The sequence below is a fragment of the Orycteropus afer genome, unplaced genomic scaffold, assembly GCF_000298275.1.
Source record: "Orycteropus afer afer isolate SDZICR_OR568_19922 unplaced genomic scaffold, OryAfe1.0 scaffold00246, whole genome shotgun sequence".
In the NCBI taxonomy this organism is placed as follows: domain Eukaryota; kingdom Metazoa; phylum Chordata; class Mammalia; order Tubulidentata; family Orycteropodidae; genus Orycteropus; species Orycteropus afer.
Genome location: NW_006921833.1, coordinates 3,173,046 through 3,192,356, shown reverse-complemented (window position 1 = coordinate 3,192,356; position 19,311 = coordinate 3,173,046). Strand labels below are relative to the sequence as shown.

At 40.4% G+C, this 19,311-nt stretch overlaps 1 protein-coding gene across 1 annotated transcript in view; it reads left to right on the top strand.

Annotated features, from left to right (window-relative positions):
* Nucleotides 1–19,311, top strand: part of CORIN (corin, serine peptidase) — a 451,047-nt gene that overhangs the window by 421,962 nt on the left and 9,774 nt on the right. Inside the window, exon 20 of the mRNA XM_042782130.1 lies at nucleotides 18,112–18,383. Coding sequence (XP_042638064.1) covers nucleotides 18,112–18,383 — 272 coding nt within the window. The remainder of the gene's footprint in view (nucleotides 1–18,111; nucleotides 18,384–19,311) is intronic.

Below are 19,311 nucleotides of genomic sequence, written 5' to 3'. Positions count from 1 at the left end.
ACTGTAAAAAGACAAAGAAGCATTTGCTTGGGAAAGGGAACTCACTTGTAGGTTACCAGGGTGGGGAGGGAAGAGAAGGGATTAATTTCAGGCTAGTTGGGGCCCACATGCTGATGTGGGTAAGGAGAGGGATGTATGGAATGAGTCTGTGACCACCATGATAACATTAGGAAAAGGGAGGACACTGAATTGTGCACATAGGAGATAGACGACAGATGCTAATACCAATCAGTGTGTCCACAATACTCCATTACCATTAACACCAAACACCAGGCTACAGATAAACACATAAACACCTGAGAGGATCAGATGGGGGTCAGTGAACAGGAGTATACTCTGGACCAAGGATAGAGTCAGTGGAGGCTAATCATGCACAGACACCAGTGATACAAAATACCTGCAATCCTTACAGAAACAACAGAAAAGAGACATAGAGTAATCCCTCACAGACAGCCAGACACTGTGGGAGAGACATCCAACCATGGTACTGAGGGACACCAGATTCAATTGGCACAAAAAAGTACATAAAAAGCCTTGTTTCTCATCCTACATTGGTGAGTAGAAACTGGGGTCTTAAAAGCTTCCAAGTGCCCATCTAAGATGCACCTAATGGTCTCCTAGTGTCAGAAGTGAAGAACAGTGCAAAAAAAAAGGGGGCATTTGGAAGCAATCAGCCCTAGAACATGATGGCCCTTGAGACCAAAAGAATTAGATGGTGCCTGGCTACCAATGCCAACCACTCCGGAAAGGTGAAATCTGGAGATCCTGGATAGAGTGTGAGGAAAAACGTGGAACAAAATAAAAAAACTAAATAATGAGCAGAATTCTGGTTGGATGGAGTCTGGTGAGACCCCCAGTACTATGGTCCTGGGATTCAGGCCTGGAATAAATCTCACTCCCAGGGTTTGGCTCTCAGCCCAATAGTTAACAAGATGTACATGCAGTCTACTCAACCCAGGGTGACGCACCCACATACTCTATGGAAATCCATCCCATGGAGCAATCAAACACAGGGCACCAAGGGACAACATTCACATGAGGAAATGCAGGATACACAGGAGTGCATAACTATGAGGGGCATGGGGGGGGTTACTGGGTAGGGAAGGGAGGAGACTGAGTTAGGGTTGCAGATGTTAAATGGGGAGTGAAACTAAATGTACACATAATGTTGAATGTAAAACAAACTCTTAAAATAAAAAAATTTAAAAGAGAATGGGAATTTCAGAACACTTAATTGTACTCATAAAGAACTTGCACATAGGCCAAGAGGCAGTTGTACCAACAGAACAAAGGGATACTGAATGGTTTAAAATCAGGAAGGGTGTGCGTCAAGGTTGTATCTTTTCACCATACTTATTCAATCTGTATACTGAGCAAATAATCTGAGAAACTGGACTATATGAAGAAGAATGTGGCATCAGAATTGGAGGAAGACTCAGTAGCAGCCTGCAATATGCAGATGACACAACCTTGCTTGCTGAAAGTGAAGAAGACTTGAAGCACTTACAGATGAAGATCAAAGACTACAGCCTTCAGTATGGATTACACCTCAACATAAAGAAAACAAAAATCTTCAAAAACTGAACCAAGTAGAAACATTATGATAAATGGAGAAAATTTTAAAGGTGTCAAGGATTCCATTTTACTTGAATCCACAAGCAACATCCACAGAATCATGAGTCATGAAATCAAGTGAATTATTGTATTGGGCCTTTTTAAAGTGTCTACCTAAGATCAAAGATGTTACTCTGATGACTAAGGTGTGCCTGGCTCTAGCAATGGTGTTGCTAATAGCCTCATATGCATTTGAGAGCTGGACAATGAATAAGGAAGGCCAGAGAAGAATCAATGCATTTTAATTGTGATGTTCGTGAAGAATATTGAATGTACCATGCACTGCTAGAACAGCAAACAAATCTTTCTTAAGGGAAGTACAGGTGGAATGTTCCTTAGAAGAGAAAATGGCCTGACTTTGTCTCTCATATTTTCTTCATACTGTCAGAAGGGACCAATCTCTGGAGAGGGATACCATGCTTGGTAAAGCAGAGGAACACTGAGAAAGGGGAATACTCCTAACAAGACAGGTTTACACAGTAGCTGCCGTGATGGGCTCAAATATAGCAATGCTTGTGAGGATGGTGCAGGACCAGGCAATGTTTCTTTCTGTACCTACGGTTGCTATGTATCAGAACTGACACAAAAGCACCCAATAGCAACAATAACAACTGTTACCCTTGTTTTTAGAGAATGTTGTTAGGTGCCATCAAGTCATCTCCGGCTCATAGCTACCCTAGGCACAGCAAAACAAAACACCACCCCATCCTGTGCCAGCCTCACAATCTTTGCTATACATGAGCTCATTGTTGCAGCCACTGTGTCAATCCATCTCGTTGAGGGCCTTCCCCTTCTTTGTTTACCCTCCACTTTACCAAGCTTGATATCCTTCTCCAGGGAATGGTTCCTTCTGGCAACATGACCAAAGTAGGTGAGATGAAGTCTGGTCATTTTTGCTTCCCAGGAAGACAACAGGTGCATTTCATCAAGGACAAATTTGTTAGTCCTTTTAGCAGACCATGGTACTCTTAGCATTCTTCAATACCACGAGTCAAAAGTATCAACTCTTCTTTGGTTTTTCTTATTCATTGTCCAGCTCTTACATGCATAAGGGGTGACTAAAAATACCACGGCTTGAGTTAGGTGCACCTTACTCTTCAAGGAGACATCTTTGCTCTTCATCACTTGAAAGAGGTCTTTTGTAGCACATTTGCCCAATGCAATACATCATCTGATGTTGTGACTGCTGCTTCAATTGGCGTTGATTGTGGAACCAAGTAATATGACACTTTTGACAACTTCAATCTTTTCTCCATCCACTGTGAAGCTTTTATCAGACCAGTTGTGAAGATTACTGTTTTCTTCATATTGAGTTGTGACCTATACTGCAGACTTTAATCTTTAATCTTTAAATTTAAGTCTTTAATCTTCATCAGTAAGTGCTTCAAGTCATCCTCACTTTCAGCAAGCAAAGTTGCGTCATCTGCATATTGCAGGTTGTTAGTGAGTCTTCCTCCAACCCTGATGCCACATTCCTCTTCATATAATCCAGCTTCTGGTATTCTTTGCTTTCAGCTAAGACCCATCTGACATCAGCAGTGATTTCTCTCATTCCACGTCCTCTTCTGAATCCAGCTTGCCTCCAGTGTAGCATCCGTTTGTTGAAACATTTCAGTGGGTATTCTGTCAATTCCTGCAGCCTTATTCTTCACCAGTTCCTTCAGAGCAGCTTTGACTTCTTCCTTCAATACCATTGGCTCTTGATCATATGCCACCTCCTGAAATGGATGAACATCAACCAATTCTTTTTGGCACAGTGACTTTGTGTATTCCTTCCATCTTCTTTTGATGTTTCTTGCGTCATTCAATATTTTACCCATAGAATCTTTCAATATTAGAACTCACGGCTTAAATTTTCAGCTTGAGAAATGTTCTTTCATTTGTTAAAGTTGAGAAATGTTCTTTCATTTGTTAAAGTTCTTTCAGCTTGAGAAATGCAGAGCATGTTCTTCCCTTTTTGTTTTCTAACTCCAGGTCTTTCCACATTTCATTAAAGTAATTGACTTTATCTTCTCAAGCTGCTCTTTGAAATCTTCCATTCAGCTCTTTTATCTTACCATTTCTTCCATTTGCTTTAGCTCCTCTATGCTCAAGGGCAAGTTTCAGAGTCTCTTCTGACATCCATTTTGGTCTTTTCTTCCTTTCCTGTCTTTTTAATGACCTCTTGCTTTCTTTATGGATGATGTTCTTGATGTCCTCCCACAATTCCTCTGGTTTTTTGTCATTGGTGTCCGATACATCATATCTTTTCTTTAAATGGTCTCTAAATTCCAGAGGGATATTATCAAGGTCATATTTTGGCTCTCATGGACTTCTTTTATCTTCAGCTTCAACTTGAATATGCATGAGAGCAGTTGATCATCTGTTCCACAATCAGCTCCTGGCCTTGTTTTGGCCAAAGATATTGAACTTGTCCATTGCCTCTTGACACAGATGTAGGAGATCTGGTAGCATAGTGCCTAAGGCACTTGACTGCTAACCAGAAGGCTGGTGGTTCAAACCCACCAGCCACTCCTTGGAAGGAAGATGGGGCAATCTACTTCCATAGTGATACTGCCTCGGAAACCCAAGGAGGGGTCGCTATGAGTCGGGTCCAACTTGACAGCACATAACAACAACAACAACAGGTGTACTCAATCTGATTCCTGTGTATTCCATCTGGTGAAGTCCACATGCAAAGGTATTTGCAAAGAATAAGTCACTGGTCTTGCAAAATTCTATCATGTGATCGCCAGCATTACTTCTATCACCAGGGTCATATTTTCCAACTACTGATAACTCTTCTTTCTTTTCAACTTTTGCATTCCAGTCACCAGTGATAGTCAGCACATTTTGATTGTATGTTTGGTCAATTTCAGACGGCAGAAGTTGGTAGAAATCTTCAATTTCCTCATCTTTGGCTTTGGTGGTTGGTGCATAGGTTTGAATAATAGTAGTATTAACTGGTCTTCCTTGTAGGCATATGGATATTATTCTATCACTGACAACTTTGTACTTCAGGAAAGATCTTGAAACAGTCTTTTTGATGATGAATGCTACACCATTCCTCTTCACTTGTCATTCCCAGCATAGTAGATCATATAATTGTCTGGATCACAATGGCCAAAACCAGTGTATTTCAGCTCACTAATCCCTAGGATAGCAATATTCATGCATTCCATTTCATTTTTGACAACTTCCAATTTTCTTAGATTCATACTTCTTACATTCCGTGTTCCAATTATTAATGGATGTTTGCATCTGTTTCTACATATTTTGAGTTGTGCCACATCAATGAATGGAGGTCCTGAAAGCTTTACTCTATTCATATCTTTAAGATCATCTCTACTCTGAGGAGTCTGCTCTTCCCTAGTCAAATTTTGAGTGCCTTCTGACCTGATGGGCTCATCTTTCGGTACTATATCAGACAATATTTCAGGGCTATTCGTAAAGTTTTCCAGTCATATATCAGTGTTTCACTGCTATTCATAAAGTTTTCACTGGCCAATTCTTTGAGATGTGGATGGCCTCTTCCTTCTTCCAAGTCTGTATTAGCCTGGAAGCTCCACTGAAACCTGTCTCCCATGGATAACTCTGCTAGCATCCTGCAACACTGGTAGCATAACCTCCAGCCTCACACAACACACAAGCCACCACAGGACAACAAACTGACAGACAAGTTCATCTCCTTTAGTTGTTCCTAACTCCTCTGCACCCACCTACCTCAGGCCCTGGCCTTCAAATAGAGCTGCCCCCAAGCAAAAAGCAGCCCCTGAGCCCTGGGCTTGCCAACCTTGACCCAAGCCTTAAAATAGAGCTGACCCTAAGGAAGAAGCAGCCTCTAAACCCCAGGTTTTAGAGAATAATAATAATAAAACTCACTGCTGTTGAATCAATTTGATTCATAGTGACCCCTCCTTGGGTGTCCTAGGTGGTATCACTATGGAAGTAGATTGCCCAGTCTTCCTTCCGAGGAGTGGCTGGTGGGTTTGAACCACCAGTCTTCTGGTTAGCAGTCAAATGCCTTAGGCACTACACCACCCAGGATATGCCATGTTCCATAAAGGGCATACAGAGATGGATACACGTTTCCTTCCTTGGTGAATATGCCAGGTGGAGATAAGACATTTAAGCATATTATTAGAAAACAATGTGATTTAAAATCAAACAAAAAACCACTGCCATCAAGTGCATTCCAACTTATAGCAATGCTCTAGCACATAGTAGAAATGCCCCATAGATTTTTGAAGGAGCTCTGGTGGCATAGCATCTAAGGCATTTGACTGCTAACCAGAAGACTGGCAGCTCAAACTCACGAGCCACTCCTCGTAAGGAATATTGGGCAATCTACTTCTGTAGGGATACCACCTTGGAAACCCAAGGTGGGGTCACTATAAGTCATAATTGACTTGACTGCAATGAATTTGGTTTGGTTTTTGGTAAATATTTTCAGAAAGGAAGCCAAATTGTTTTCCTCCTGCAGAGCAGCTGGTAAGTTCGAACAGCCGACCTTTTGGTTAGCAGTTAAATGCCTTAACCCTTATCCCCCACCCCACGCAGAGCTCCATACAATGTGATTATAAAATGGAAATGTGCAAAACTGTTATTTGATTGCTCCTTCTGGAGAAATATGAAGAATAAAACAAATGCCTCATCTCTCAGAGCTCTTAGTGTGCAAGACCCAAAATGACTGGAAGACAGTATGTCAGGAAATAAACTGTGATGTTATTGCATGGGAAGGGGCCAGATGTTTCCAGATGTCTTTTCCAGCTCTGATTTATAACTACATGATAAGCAAAAGACTATACTATCAAGATATGTTCATTAGAAGATGATTGCTACAGCAAACCCAACAGTTATTTAAGGGAACAACACTCTTTAGGTTTTAGTTAATCCAGGTTCACTCTGTTATTTTTTGTATGTGGTATCCACATTTCCTCTTTAACTGACAGATCTGTGAAGTTAAGGCAAAGTCTTGCAATAGAGAAGAAATAAGTGTTTATAATTAAGGGAACAGATATGATATCAAAGGCCTTGGTGAAATTTCATAGAATACTAAAGTTAACAGAACTGTCAAGATGGGTCTGGGCCGTCCATAAGAAGTTAGAAATTTCCCAACTTCAAACAAGCCTTTGTTTGAATGTGTGTTAATAACCCTGATTCTATTTTATAATCTCTTCAGTCACACTGAAAGCTTTTGGGAGCTTCTTATTATAAGCCTTACTTTCTGCTAAAGCCATCAGTTGCTGCAATTAATGGGATTTACTTCACATCCTGATCCCTTACTTTGGCAAGGCCTAGCATGACCCATCTGTAGATCTTCTCAAGTCTGTCTCTTTTAATTATATTGGTGGAAAAAGGACAGGTTTCTTTTAATTTGTCTTCTATGGAAATATATTTTAAAATTCCAAATGAAGATTAAAAACAGAACATGAGATATTAAGTTGAGCAGATCAAGTACCATATGCCCTAATAACATTTCAACCTTAAAAGTTCTAAGCAAGAAAGCCTTGGACTTTTAGAGGTAATTTAACAAGTGATTTTCCTGCCTTCTTCCACCTCTGAAAGATTTTTTAAAGAGAGTCTTCCTAGGCTGACACACAACTAATAATTGTCAGAAGCATCCAATTCCTCTCCAGGAAACTTTCATGAAAAACTAACATCTCACTATGTAACCACACCCTTTACCCTACCAGATCACCCATGATTTGATTTCTACCACATCAACTCTTAAACCCTACCAAGGCTTTTAACTGCTTATCTGCAGTTTCCCACCCCCCATTTATTAGCTCAGCAAATTCATCTTCCTTTCCTTTCCTTCCCCAACCTACCTTGTTCCTTGTTCCTTAATTCCTCTTACAAGGACCATCAACTTCTACGACCCTAGATTTTTCTACCACACTCAGCAGGCAAACTTCCAACTCTGGGCCAATGTAAATATTTCATTTTCTAACCCTATATTCATGCTCTTCAGAACTAGGGGAGAATATTACCCAAGAATGCAAATTCCTGCCATTCCCAACTTTCAACATCAGTTGCCACATCCAATGGACAAAATCTCATTTTTCAGCTCACTGAACCCCTCCCCACTATTTGATCACCTTGTCCTCTTTGAAATACTATATTCAGTTTTCTTCTAGAATAGCAAAAATAACAAAAAATTTTGTTTTCCTCTTATTTCACTGACCTACCCTTCTCTTTTTTTCCTATTCCTCCTTTCCTGGGCCACTGAATATTTCAGTGCTCTAGGACAAAATCATTGGTCTTCTTATCTGTCTACACTTACTCATCTGGTCTCATGGTTTTAGATATTATCCATTTGTTCATGATTTTCCAATTTATATGTCCTTCCTAGCCCAGATTTTCCCCCAACCACCACCACCATCCACCAACTTCAAACATTTATAGTATATTTTATTACTAGACATCAATGCCCGTGAAAACAGCAGTGAAGAAATCAAACGATGTGTTGCATTGAGCAAATCTGCTGCAAAAGACTTCTTTAAGATGCATAAGAGCAAAGATATCACTTTGAAGACTAAGGTGTGCCTGACCCAAGCCATTGTATTTTCAAAAGCTTTATATGCATGCCAGAGCTGGACAATGAATAAGGAAGACCACAGAAGAATTGGTGCCTTTGCACTGTGGTGTTGGCAAAGAATATTGACCATACCGTGGGCTGCTAGAAGAACAAGCAAATATGTTTTGGAGGAAGTACAGCTGAAATGCTTCTTAGAAACAAGAATGGCCAGACTTTGTCTCTCATACTTTGACCATGTCAGAAGGAAACAATCCCTGGAGAAGGATATCGTGCTTGGTAAAGTAGTGGTTCAGCAAAAAGGGGAAGACCCCCAACAAAATGGATTGACACACTGGCAATAACAATGGGCTCAAGCCTGGCAACAATTGTGAAGATGCCATAGGACTGGGCAGTATTTTGTTCTGTTGTACATAAGGTTGCTATGAGTCAAAAACCAACTTAATGGCACCTAACAGCAACAGCATTTTTAGACAGCTCCTCCTCTCATTGTCCACAGAACAAAATTGTCCAGTTCTCCCTTATGTAATAGCCTTTTAATACACTGAGAAAAGGAAATAAAAGGTTTGATCTTTTTCTTTTGGAGCCCATGTAGTCTCTTTTATAGATTTGATGCAATGAATACCAGTGACCAAAAACCAGAGGAATTGTGGGATGACATCAAGAACATAATACATGAAGAAAGCAAGAGGTCATTAAAAAGACAGGAAAAGAAGAAAAGACCAAAATGGATGTCAGAAGAGACTCTGAAACTTGCCCTTGAATGGAGAGTAGCTAAAGCAAATGAAATAAATGACAAGATAAAAGACTGAACAGAAGATTTCGAAGAGCATCATGTGAAGACAAAGTCAATTATTATAATGAAATATGCAAAGGCCTGGAGTTAGAAAACCAACAGGGGACAACACACTCAGCATTCCTCAAGTTAAAAGAAATGAAGAAAAAAATTCAAGCCTCTACTTGCAATATTGAAAGATTCTTTGGGCAAAATATTGAATGATGCAGGAAACATCAAAAGATGATGGAAGAAATAAACAGAATCACTGTACCAAAAAGAATTGGTTTATGTTCATCCATTTCAGGAAGTGATGTATGATCTAGAAACTGGTGGTAACTGAAGGAAGAAGTTGAAGCTGTATTGAAGGAGTCGGTGAAGAACAAGGCTCCAGGAATTGATAGAATACCCAGACATGAAACATCTCATTTCAACAAACAGAGGCCACACTGGAGGCCCTTTCTTATCTATGCCAAGAGATTTGGAAGACAGTTACCTAGCCAACTGAATGGAAGAGATCCATATTTGTACCCATCCAAAGAAAGGTGATCCCACAGAATATGGAAATTATCAAACAATATAATTGATATCACACACAAGTAAAATCTTGCTGAAGATATTTCAAAATGGTTGCAGCAGTATATTGACAGAGAACTTCCAGAAATGCAAACTACATTCAGAAGAAAACATGGAATGAGGGATATCATTGCTGATGTCAGACGCATCTTGGCTGAAAGCAGAGAATATCAGAAAGATGCTTACTTGTGTTTTATTGACTATGCAAAAACATTCAATTGTGTGGATCATAACAAGTTATAGATAACATTGAGAAGAATGGGAATTCCAGAACACTTGGTTGTACTCATGAGGAACCTATACATAGATCAGCAGGCTGTCATTTGAACAGAACAAGGTGACAATGCATGGTTTAAAATCAAGAAGGGATTGTGTTATATCCTTTCACCATACTTATTCAATCTGTACTAAGCAAATAATCCGAGAAGCTGGACTATATGAAGAAGAACGTGGCATCAGAATTGGAGGTTTGTTGTTGTTGTTGTTGTTATGTGCCGTGGAGTCGGATCCAACTCATAGCGACCCCTCCTTGGGTTTCCAAGGTAGTATCACTACAGAAGTAGATTGCCCAACCTTCCTTCCAAGGAGTGGCTGGTGGGTTTGAACCGCCAGCCTTCTGGTCAGCAGTCAAGTGCCTTAGGCATTATACTACCAGAGCTCCTAGAATTGGAGGAAGACTCAGTAACAACCTGCATTAAGCAGAAGACACAATTTTACTTGGTGAAAGTGAAGATGGCTTGAAGCACTTACTGATGAAGATTAAAGACTACAGCCTGCAGTATGGATTACATCTCAACACAGAGAAAATGAAAATCCTCACAACTCAACCAAATAAGCAGCATCACGATAAATGGAGAAAAGATTGGAGCTGTCAAAGTTTTCGTATTACTTGGTTCCACAATCAACAGCAGTGGAAGCAGCAGTCAAGACATCAGAAGATGTATTGCACTGGGTAAATCTACTGGAAAAGACCTTTTTAAAGTGCTGAAGAGCAAAGATGTCTCTTTGAAGATTAAGGTGCACCTAACCTGAGCCAGCCTGCCACTCCTTGGAAGGAAGGTTGGGCAATCCTACTTCCATAGTGATACTGCCTTGGAAACCCAAGGAGGGGTCGCTATGAGTCGGGTCCTACTCAACGGCACATAACAACAACAACAACAACCTGAGCCATGGTATTTTCAATTGCCTCATTGCATGTGACCTGGACAATGAATATGGTAGGTCGAAGAAGAGTTGACACTTTTGAGTTGTGATGTTGACAAAAAATACTGAAAGTACATTGGACTGCTAAAAGAACTAACAAATCTGTCCTGGATGAAGTGCAGCCAGAATGCTCCTTGGAAGCAAGAATGGCTAGACTTTGCCTCACTTACTTTGGTCATGTTGTCAGAAGGGACTATTCCATGGAGAAAGATGTCATGTTTTGTAAAGTGGAGGGTCAACAAAAAAGAGGAAGACCCTCAAAGAGATGGATTGACACATTGGCTGCAATGGTCAGCTCAGGCATAGCAAGGATTGTAAATCTGACGCAGGACTGAGCAATGTTTCGTTCTGTTGTACATAGAATCACTATGAGTCAGAGCCAACTCGACAGCACCTAGAAGCAGTCTCTTTATAATCACCTCTTTATCTTCTAGGTGCTTCCAAACCATGGCAATTATTCACAATTTGTTTTTATGTTCCATCTACTTGAGGGATTTGGTCAATTCCCACTGGTAATAATGTTCCCCAAAACAAAACTTTTACACTTGGGATCCATGCCTCCCCTGTAGTGCTGTTTATCAGAGCCATTGTGGCGTGGTTTTGAAATTTTCATGCACCTCTGACTTGATCCTTTGTTCCTTGCTGTCCTAACCTAAATGGAGGTATTCTGTGTCATTCTTCCCTTCTCCAGAGCAGAATGTCTGGGACTAAGATGTTGTCAAGGGGTCCTGGCTGTGCAATGTTTAAGTACTTGGCTGTTAAACAAATGGTTGGAGGTTTGAACCCACCAACCACTCTACAGGAGAAAGATGTGACATTCTGCTTCCATAAAGATATACAGCCATGGAAACCCTGTAGGGCAGTTCTTTGGGTTGTTCTGGGTTGGAATCAACTCGATGGAAACTGGTTTGGAGTTTTTGGCTTAGGATGTTTCCAGTAATAGGCCTAAACTATCCATCTTTCTGAGCTTTGCCCACTTGTTGAAACTTTGAGGGCAGGTAAAGTGGAAGAAACAAGTAGTTATTTACTTATTTCTTCTTGTCTTATGACTATGAATCATGTACTCTGAACCTGTGCCTGAACAGTTGATCATCAGTGGAGAATATCGCACAACTGTTTACAGAGCTCACATCAATGTAAGATCGTAAATCTCAAATGAACATCTAACACTATGGAACACTTACATTACACATTTACAGTAAAACCTCTTTTCTACCTTCACAGACAGCTACTTGCCAACTTCTCCTCTCTATCTAAATCTCTTATACCCTCACAGACTTCCCATCGTACTTCAAAGAGAAAATAGATACCATCAGATCTTTCAATTTATTTCACCCCCAATTTCAACAAGTTACCTGCACTTATGGCCACATACCCTAAGGAGCCCTGGTGGTACAGTTGTTAAGAGCTTCTCTGCTAACTGAAATGTCAGCAATTTGAAACCTCCAGTGGCTTTGTGGGAGAAAGATGTAGCACTTTGCTTCTATAAAGATTACAGTCTTAGAAACCCTATGGGACAATTCTACTCTGTCTTATATTGTTGCTATGAGATGGAATCGATTCAACCACAAAGGGTATGGCCATATCTTCTACCTTCCTCCAAGGTGTGATGGAAGGTATGTCCCTGCTCCTATTCAAAGCCAACCATATTCACTCTAACCTTTTCAAAGACTTTATCCCTAACATCATTTCTATTTTGTTTCATCAATATCTACTTTATGCAGGGTTATTCTCTTCAGCAAACAACAAGCCTTAATATTATTAACCTTAATTCTTCTATTGAAATTGATCTTCAACTACTACACCATTTCATCTACCATTCACAGTAAAACTCCTACAAAGATTTTCCTACAGTCATTGTCTCCACCTTCCCATCTCTCATTTTTCCTTTACCCACTCTAGTTTGTCACTTCATGATTGGCACTTATCAAAGTGTCACTCATTAGGAAAAGGGAGGGCACTGAATTGTGCACATGGGAAATAGATGACGGATGCTAATACCAACCAGTGTGCCTACAATACTGCATTACCATTAACACCAAACACAAGGCTACAGATAAACACATAAACACCAGAGAGGTCCAGATAGGGGTCAGTGAACTGGATAATACTCTAAACCAAAGATAGATTCAGCACAGGCTAATCGTGCACAGATACCATTGGTAGAAAATACCTGTAATCCTTACAGAAACAATAGAAGAGAGACACAGAGCAATCCCTCACAGACACCCAGACACTATGGGAGAGAGATCCAAAGCTCTACCAACTCAGGACCATAGTACTGAGAGACACCAGACTCAATTGTACAATAAAATACATAAAAGCCTTGTTACTCATCCTACATTGGTGAGTAGCGACTGGGGTCTTAACAGCTTTCAAGCAGCCATCTAAGATGCAGCTGATGGTCTCCTATCGTCAGAAATGAAGAAGAGTGGGGAAAAAAAAGGGGGGGCATTTGGAAGCAACCAGCCCTGGGACATGATGTCCCTCGAGACCAGAAGAACTAGATGGTGCCTGGCTACCAATGCCAACCACTCAGGAAATGATCAAATCTGAGATCCTGGATAGAGTGGGAGGAAAAATGTGGAACAGAATCCAAAAACTCAATAACGACCAGAATTACAGGTCAGATGGAGTCTGGTGAGACCCCCAATACTATGGCCCTGGAATACATTCTGCACCTAGAATAAAACTCAATCCCAGGGCTGCCTCTCAGCCCAATAGTTAACAAGATGTACATGCAGACCACTCAACCCAGGGGGATGCATGTACATACTCTATGGAATATACATCCCTTGGAGCAATAGACCACAGGGCACCAGAGGGGCAACATTCACACGGAGATACTGCAGGACAGACCAGAGTGCATTTAACTATGAGGGGCACAGAGGGAGGGTTACTGGGCAAGGAGGGGAGGAGACTGGGTTAAGATTGGGCATGGTAAATGGGGAGTGAAACTAAATGTACGTGTAACGTTGAATGTAAAACAAACTCTTAAATTTTTTTTAAAAAGTGTCACTCAGCAAGGTCACTATAGAACCAATATTTATTAGAGTTTCCAGCACCTTCCATCTTGCCAAATCCAATGGTCAATTCTCAATTTTCATCTCACTATTATACTCCCCAGTACTTGATTATTACATCTTTCTTGAAATTCTTCCTTTACTTTTCTTCTAGAACAACAAAAATTCTTCTTGTTTTCCTTTTACTTCATGACCTACTCTTCTCTTTCTCTTTATCCAGCCACTTCTCCTTACTGCTGCTTTGAGGTCTTATAATGAAATAGAAAGCAGTCTCCTTTATGCTGAAGATTTTCAATTAGATTTTTTTTCTTTTTAGCTCAGTTTAGCTTTTTCACTAAAATAATCATGTCAACATAGCCTGTTCACTGATACTAATCTCAGGTGGCATTCAAGCAGCCAGAAATTCTATCTCTATTTGCTTTCACCTCAAGACAGGAAATGGAGGTCTAGTGGCACAGTGATTAAGCACACAATGTTAACCGAAAGGTCAGCAGTTTGTATGCACCAGTCAGTCACTCCACAGGAAAAAGATGGAGCATTCTGCTTCCATAATGAAGTACAGCCTTGGAAACCCCATGGTTTCCTATTCTGTCCTACTGGGTCACTATGAGTTAGAATCAACTTGACAGCAAAGGATTTAGTTTTGGGTTTAGAGACAGGGATGGTTTTGCCATTATTTCTCAGTTGTTTTATCTATCACAAAGAAAAGAGTTTATAACAATATACTGCTGGAGCTCTGGTAGCATAGTGCCTAAGGTACTTGACTGCAAACCAGAAGGCTGGCAGTTCAAACTCACCAGCCACTCCTCAGAAGAAGGTTGGGCAATCTACTTCTATAGTGATACTGCCTTGGAAACCCAAGGAGGGGTAGCTATGAGTCGGGGCCAACTCGACGGCATTAACAACAACAACAACTGGTGAAGAGCAAAGAGGTATCTTTGAAGATTAAGGTGAGCCTGACCCAAGCCGTAATATTTTCAATCACCTCATATTCATGTGAAAGGTGGACAATGAATAAGAAAGAATGAAGAAGAGTTGGTGCTTTTGAGTTGTGGTGTTGCCAAAGAATACTGAAAGTACCACGGACTGCCAGAAGAACTAACAAGTCTGTCCTGGATGAAGTGTAGCCAAATACTGCTTGTAAGCGAGAATGGCCAGACTTCGTCTCACCTACTTTGGTTATGTTATCAGAAGGGACCATTCCCTGGAGAAGGATGTCATGCTTGGTAAAGTGGAGGGTCAGTGAAAGAAGGGAAGGCCCTCAACAAGATGGATTGACATAGTGGCTGCAACAGTGGGCTCAGGTATAGCAAGCATTGTGAGGCTGGCGTAGACTGGGCAGTATTTCATTCTGTTGCACATAGGGTTTCTAAGAGTCGGAGCCATCTTGACTGCACCTAACAACAACAGCATTTGGTGGCGTAGTGCCTAGGGCATTTGACTGCTAACCAGAAGGCTGGTGGTTCAAACCCACCAACCGCTCCTCAGAAGGAGGGTTGGACAATCTACTTCCATAGTGATACTGCCTTGGAAACCCAAGGAGGGGTTACTATGAGTCGGGTCCGACTCAATGGCAGTGTTTCTTTTGTTGTTGTTCTTCCCCCAACTCCAGGCTCCCCTTTCAAACATCATGTTCTTATTTTTCCTGGTTTCTTCCAGACAAGGGAAAAAGAAATTAAGAGACTTATTTTTAACATCATATTCAAAACAAAACAAAGCAGCAATTCCTCACTGGCATACAAGGAGAAAAATATGAATATCTATGTGTTTTATTCTTGTTTGTTTTGTTTTTAATTTTGGTGGATTTTAATGCCAAGAGGATAGTAGTTTATGTAGCAAGAGACTGCTGGCCACAAGTTAATGACATTCAGAAATTTTATTGATTCTCTTTTTCTTTTTAACATTTAAAATTAGATAAACCCTAATAGAGTCTGGAATTTTGACATTATTTCATTTTATTACAAATTATCTGGAGTGTTCAATTGTTTGATATACTGTCTTATGATTTAAGCAGATGGCTAATGTTTGTCATGACCAAAAATTAGCTCTGATTCAAGTGCAAGAAGCTATTAAATATGCAGAGACTCGTGATAAACTACTACTCAGTTTCGCATGTCTGAAACCATAGAATCTCAAGTAAATACTGAATTTCCCAAATGAGCATGTACTTACTGCTCTAGATTTTTTTTCTTTTCTTTTTTTTTTTTTTAGGAAATAAGACAGGAGGGACTGAAGGAAGAAAGGAGGAGAGAGAAGGAAGAAAAATATGTTCTTTGAATGACAGCCTTATTTAATGGGGGAAAAAATTTTCTGCAACATCTTATAATGCTCATAAGATAGCACTTCCTGCCCTTTATTATAATTGTTTCTTTAATTGTCCATCTTCACTTAATTCTAAAGTTTATATAGGCATGGAACATGTCTTGCTTAGTTTTTTAATCCGTAGCTCCACAATGCCTAATACGTGTATATATCGATTGATATCACTATATAGAGAGATCAATTCCTATTTTGATAGCTTTAAAATTATTTTTATTTAAAATGGAAAAAGGACAGAATGTAAGTTGGAACCTGGGTAGTTATATTTGTTCAGAGCCCCATGATTCTGAATTAGTGGATCCTCTTTTGCCATGGCTTCTCTCTCGACAGTCATTGAACAAGACAGATACTCAGAGGACTTACAGTAAATTCTGGCCAAAGTGGCCAACAATTATAAAAACAGGTGGAGTGCTAATCTGGGTACTTTCCTTCCTAATCCTCTAGAAATCAAAGCCTTTTGAATCTTTGCCATGCTGATGGTGCAAAAAGGCACACCAAGAAGAGGAGAAGTGTGAATGAATTTTTCCTCTAGGCTCCCTACTCACTGCCGTTGAGTCAGATCTGACTCATAGCGGCCCCTCCTTGGGTTTCCAAGGCAGTATCACTATGCAAGTAGATTGTCCAATCTTCCTTCTAAGGAGTGGCTGGTGGGTTTGAACCACCAGCCTTCTGGTTAACAGTCAAATGCCTTAGGCACTACACCACCAGAGCTCCCTGAGGCTCCCTAGGGAACTCTTAAAAATAATGATTCACAGGCTCTAGCCCAAGAGATTCTGTTTTATTTAGTCTGAGGTGATGCCTTCCTAAAAAGTATTTTAAAAGCTCCTCAGATGATTCTGATATTTAGCATGTTGTTACGTGCCATTGAGTTGGTCCCAACTTACAGTGACACTATGTACAACAGAACAAAACAGTGTCTGGTCCTGCACCATTCTAACAATTGCTGCCATGCATTAGCCCATTGTTGCAATCACTGTGTCTATCCATTTCATTGAGTACCTTCCCCATTTTTGTTGACCCTTTACTTCACCAACATGATATCCTTCTCCAGGGACTAGTCCCTTCTGACAACATGACCAAAGTATGAGAAACAAAGTCTGGTCATTCTCACTTCTAAGGAGCATTCCAGCTGGACTTCCTCCATGACAGATTTGCTTGTTCTTCTAGCAGTCCATGGTACAATCAATTTTCTTTGCCAACACCACAATTCAAATGCATCAATTCCTCTGCAGTCTTCCATATTCGTTGTCTTACTTTCACATGCATATGAGGCTATTAAAAATATCATGGCTTGGGTCAGGCCCACTTTAGTCTTCAAAGTGACATCTTAGCTCTTAATCACTTTAAGGAAGTCTTTTGCAGCAGATTTGTCCAAGTCAATATGTCATTTGATTTCTTGACTGCTGCTTCCATAGGTGTTGCTCATGGATCTGAGTAAAATTAAATCCTTAACACCTTCAAACTTTTCTCCATTTACCATGATGTTGTTTATTGGTCCAGTTGTGAGGGTTTTTTTTTTTTTTTTAATGTTGAGGTGTAATCCATACTAAAGGCTGTAATCTTTAATCTTCATCAGTAAGTGCTTCAAGTCATCCTCACTTTTACCAAGCAAAGTTGTGTCATCTGCATATCGCAGGTTGTTAATGAGTCTTCCTCCAATCCTGATGCTATATTCTTCTTCATATTGTCCAGCTTCTCCTAGTATTTGCTCAGCATACAGATTGATTGAGTATGGTGAAAAGATACAACCCTGATGTACACTTTTCCTGATTTTAAACAACACAATGTCCTCTTATTCAGTTTGAACAACTGCCTCTTGGTCTATATACAGGCTCCTCGTGAACATAATTAAGTGTTCTGGAATTCCCATTCTTTGCAATGTTATCCATAATTTGTTATGATCCAAGCAGTTGAAAACCTTTGAATAGTCAATGAAACACAGGTAAACATCTTCCTGGTATTCTCTGCTTTCAGACAAGATCTAATATCAGATAAGATAAAATACTGAAAAAAAAAAATCACATGTGATTTTTAAAAAATACGTCTGTGTGAAGATGAGAATAACTCTTGAAATATTATTTTAGGAGAGAAAATGCTGCTATTTGGAAAGTCGTGCTGGGCATCAACAATTTAGACCATCCCTCGACGTTCATGCAGACGTACCACGTGAAGACCATCATCCTGCACCCTCGTTATAGTCGAGCGGTGGTGGACTATGACATCAGCATAGTGGAATTGAGTGAAGACATCAATGAGACAAGCTACGTTCGACCAGTCTGCTTACCCACTGCAGAGCAGTGGGTAGAACCTGATACCTACTGCTATATTACTGGCTGGGGACACATGGGCAACAAAAGTAAGCCCAGCTCTTTAAGAACAATTGCCTTGTCTTACTTCCTAGCTGTTTGCAACAGTTTCCTGTTTTTGCTTATAAAATTAACACTACAAATAGGAAACGCTTGGCATATGTGTCACACTTTCTCTTCCATGTAAATGGTAGACATCTATACTCTATCATGGCACATATACCTGCCAAACCCAAATGTAACCTCAAAAATCTTTCTCTACACCTCTGATTCTTTCTTCAGGGAGTGACTACCAATGTTTAGGAGTTGCCATGCAAGAAAAGACCTATCAGTCACCTCTGCTCTCTTGATCTTTATCAACAAGGTGGGCTATCTGCAGGCAAAATTCCTCCAAACCTGTATTTTGTGGTCAGACAGTTCTGCTTCTGCAGTCATGCTACTACAGAAGGTTACAGTCCCAATTGTGTGGTATAATTTGGTCTTTCCTACATCTGTAACTCAATCTCTAAGTTTGTGTTAGAGAAAAGTGATTTACCATTTGTGTATTGAAATTGATTAAAATGGTTTGGTTCTCTAGATTATTTAAACATTATGTAGACATGTTCTATAAATGTGTGTGTGTGTGTGTGTATAAATGACTCATGGTGACCTCATTTGTTACAGAGCAGAGTTTTCCTGGCTGTTTATGGAAGCAGTTCACTAGTCCTTTCTTCTGTGGAGTCACTGGGTGGGTTTAAACCACCAACTTTTAGGTTGGCAGCCAATGGCAAACCACTTGCACCACCCAGGCTCCTTATATAAACATAACAAACCAAAACCAAACCCAGTGCCCTCGAGTTGACTCCAACTCATAGGGACCTCCACTGGGTTTCCAAGGTAGTGCCCAAGGCACTTGACTGCTAACCAGAAGGCTGGCGGTTCAAACCCACCAGCCACTCCTCAGAAGGAAGATGGGGCAATCTACTTCCGTAGTGATAC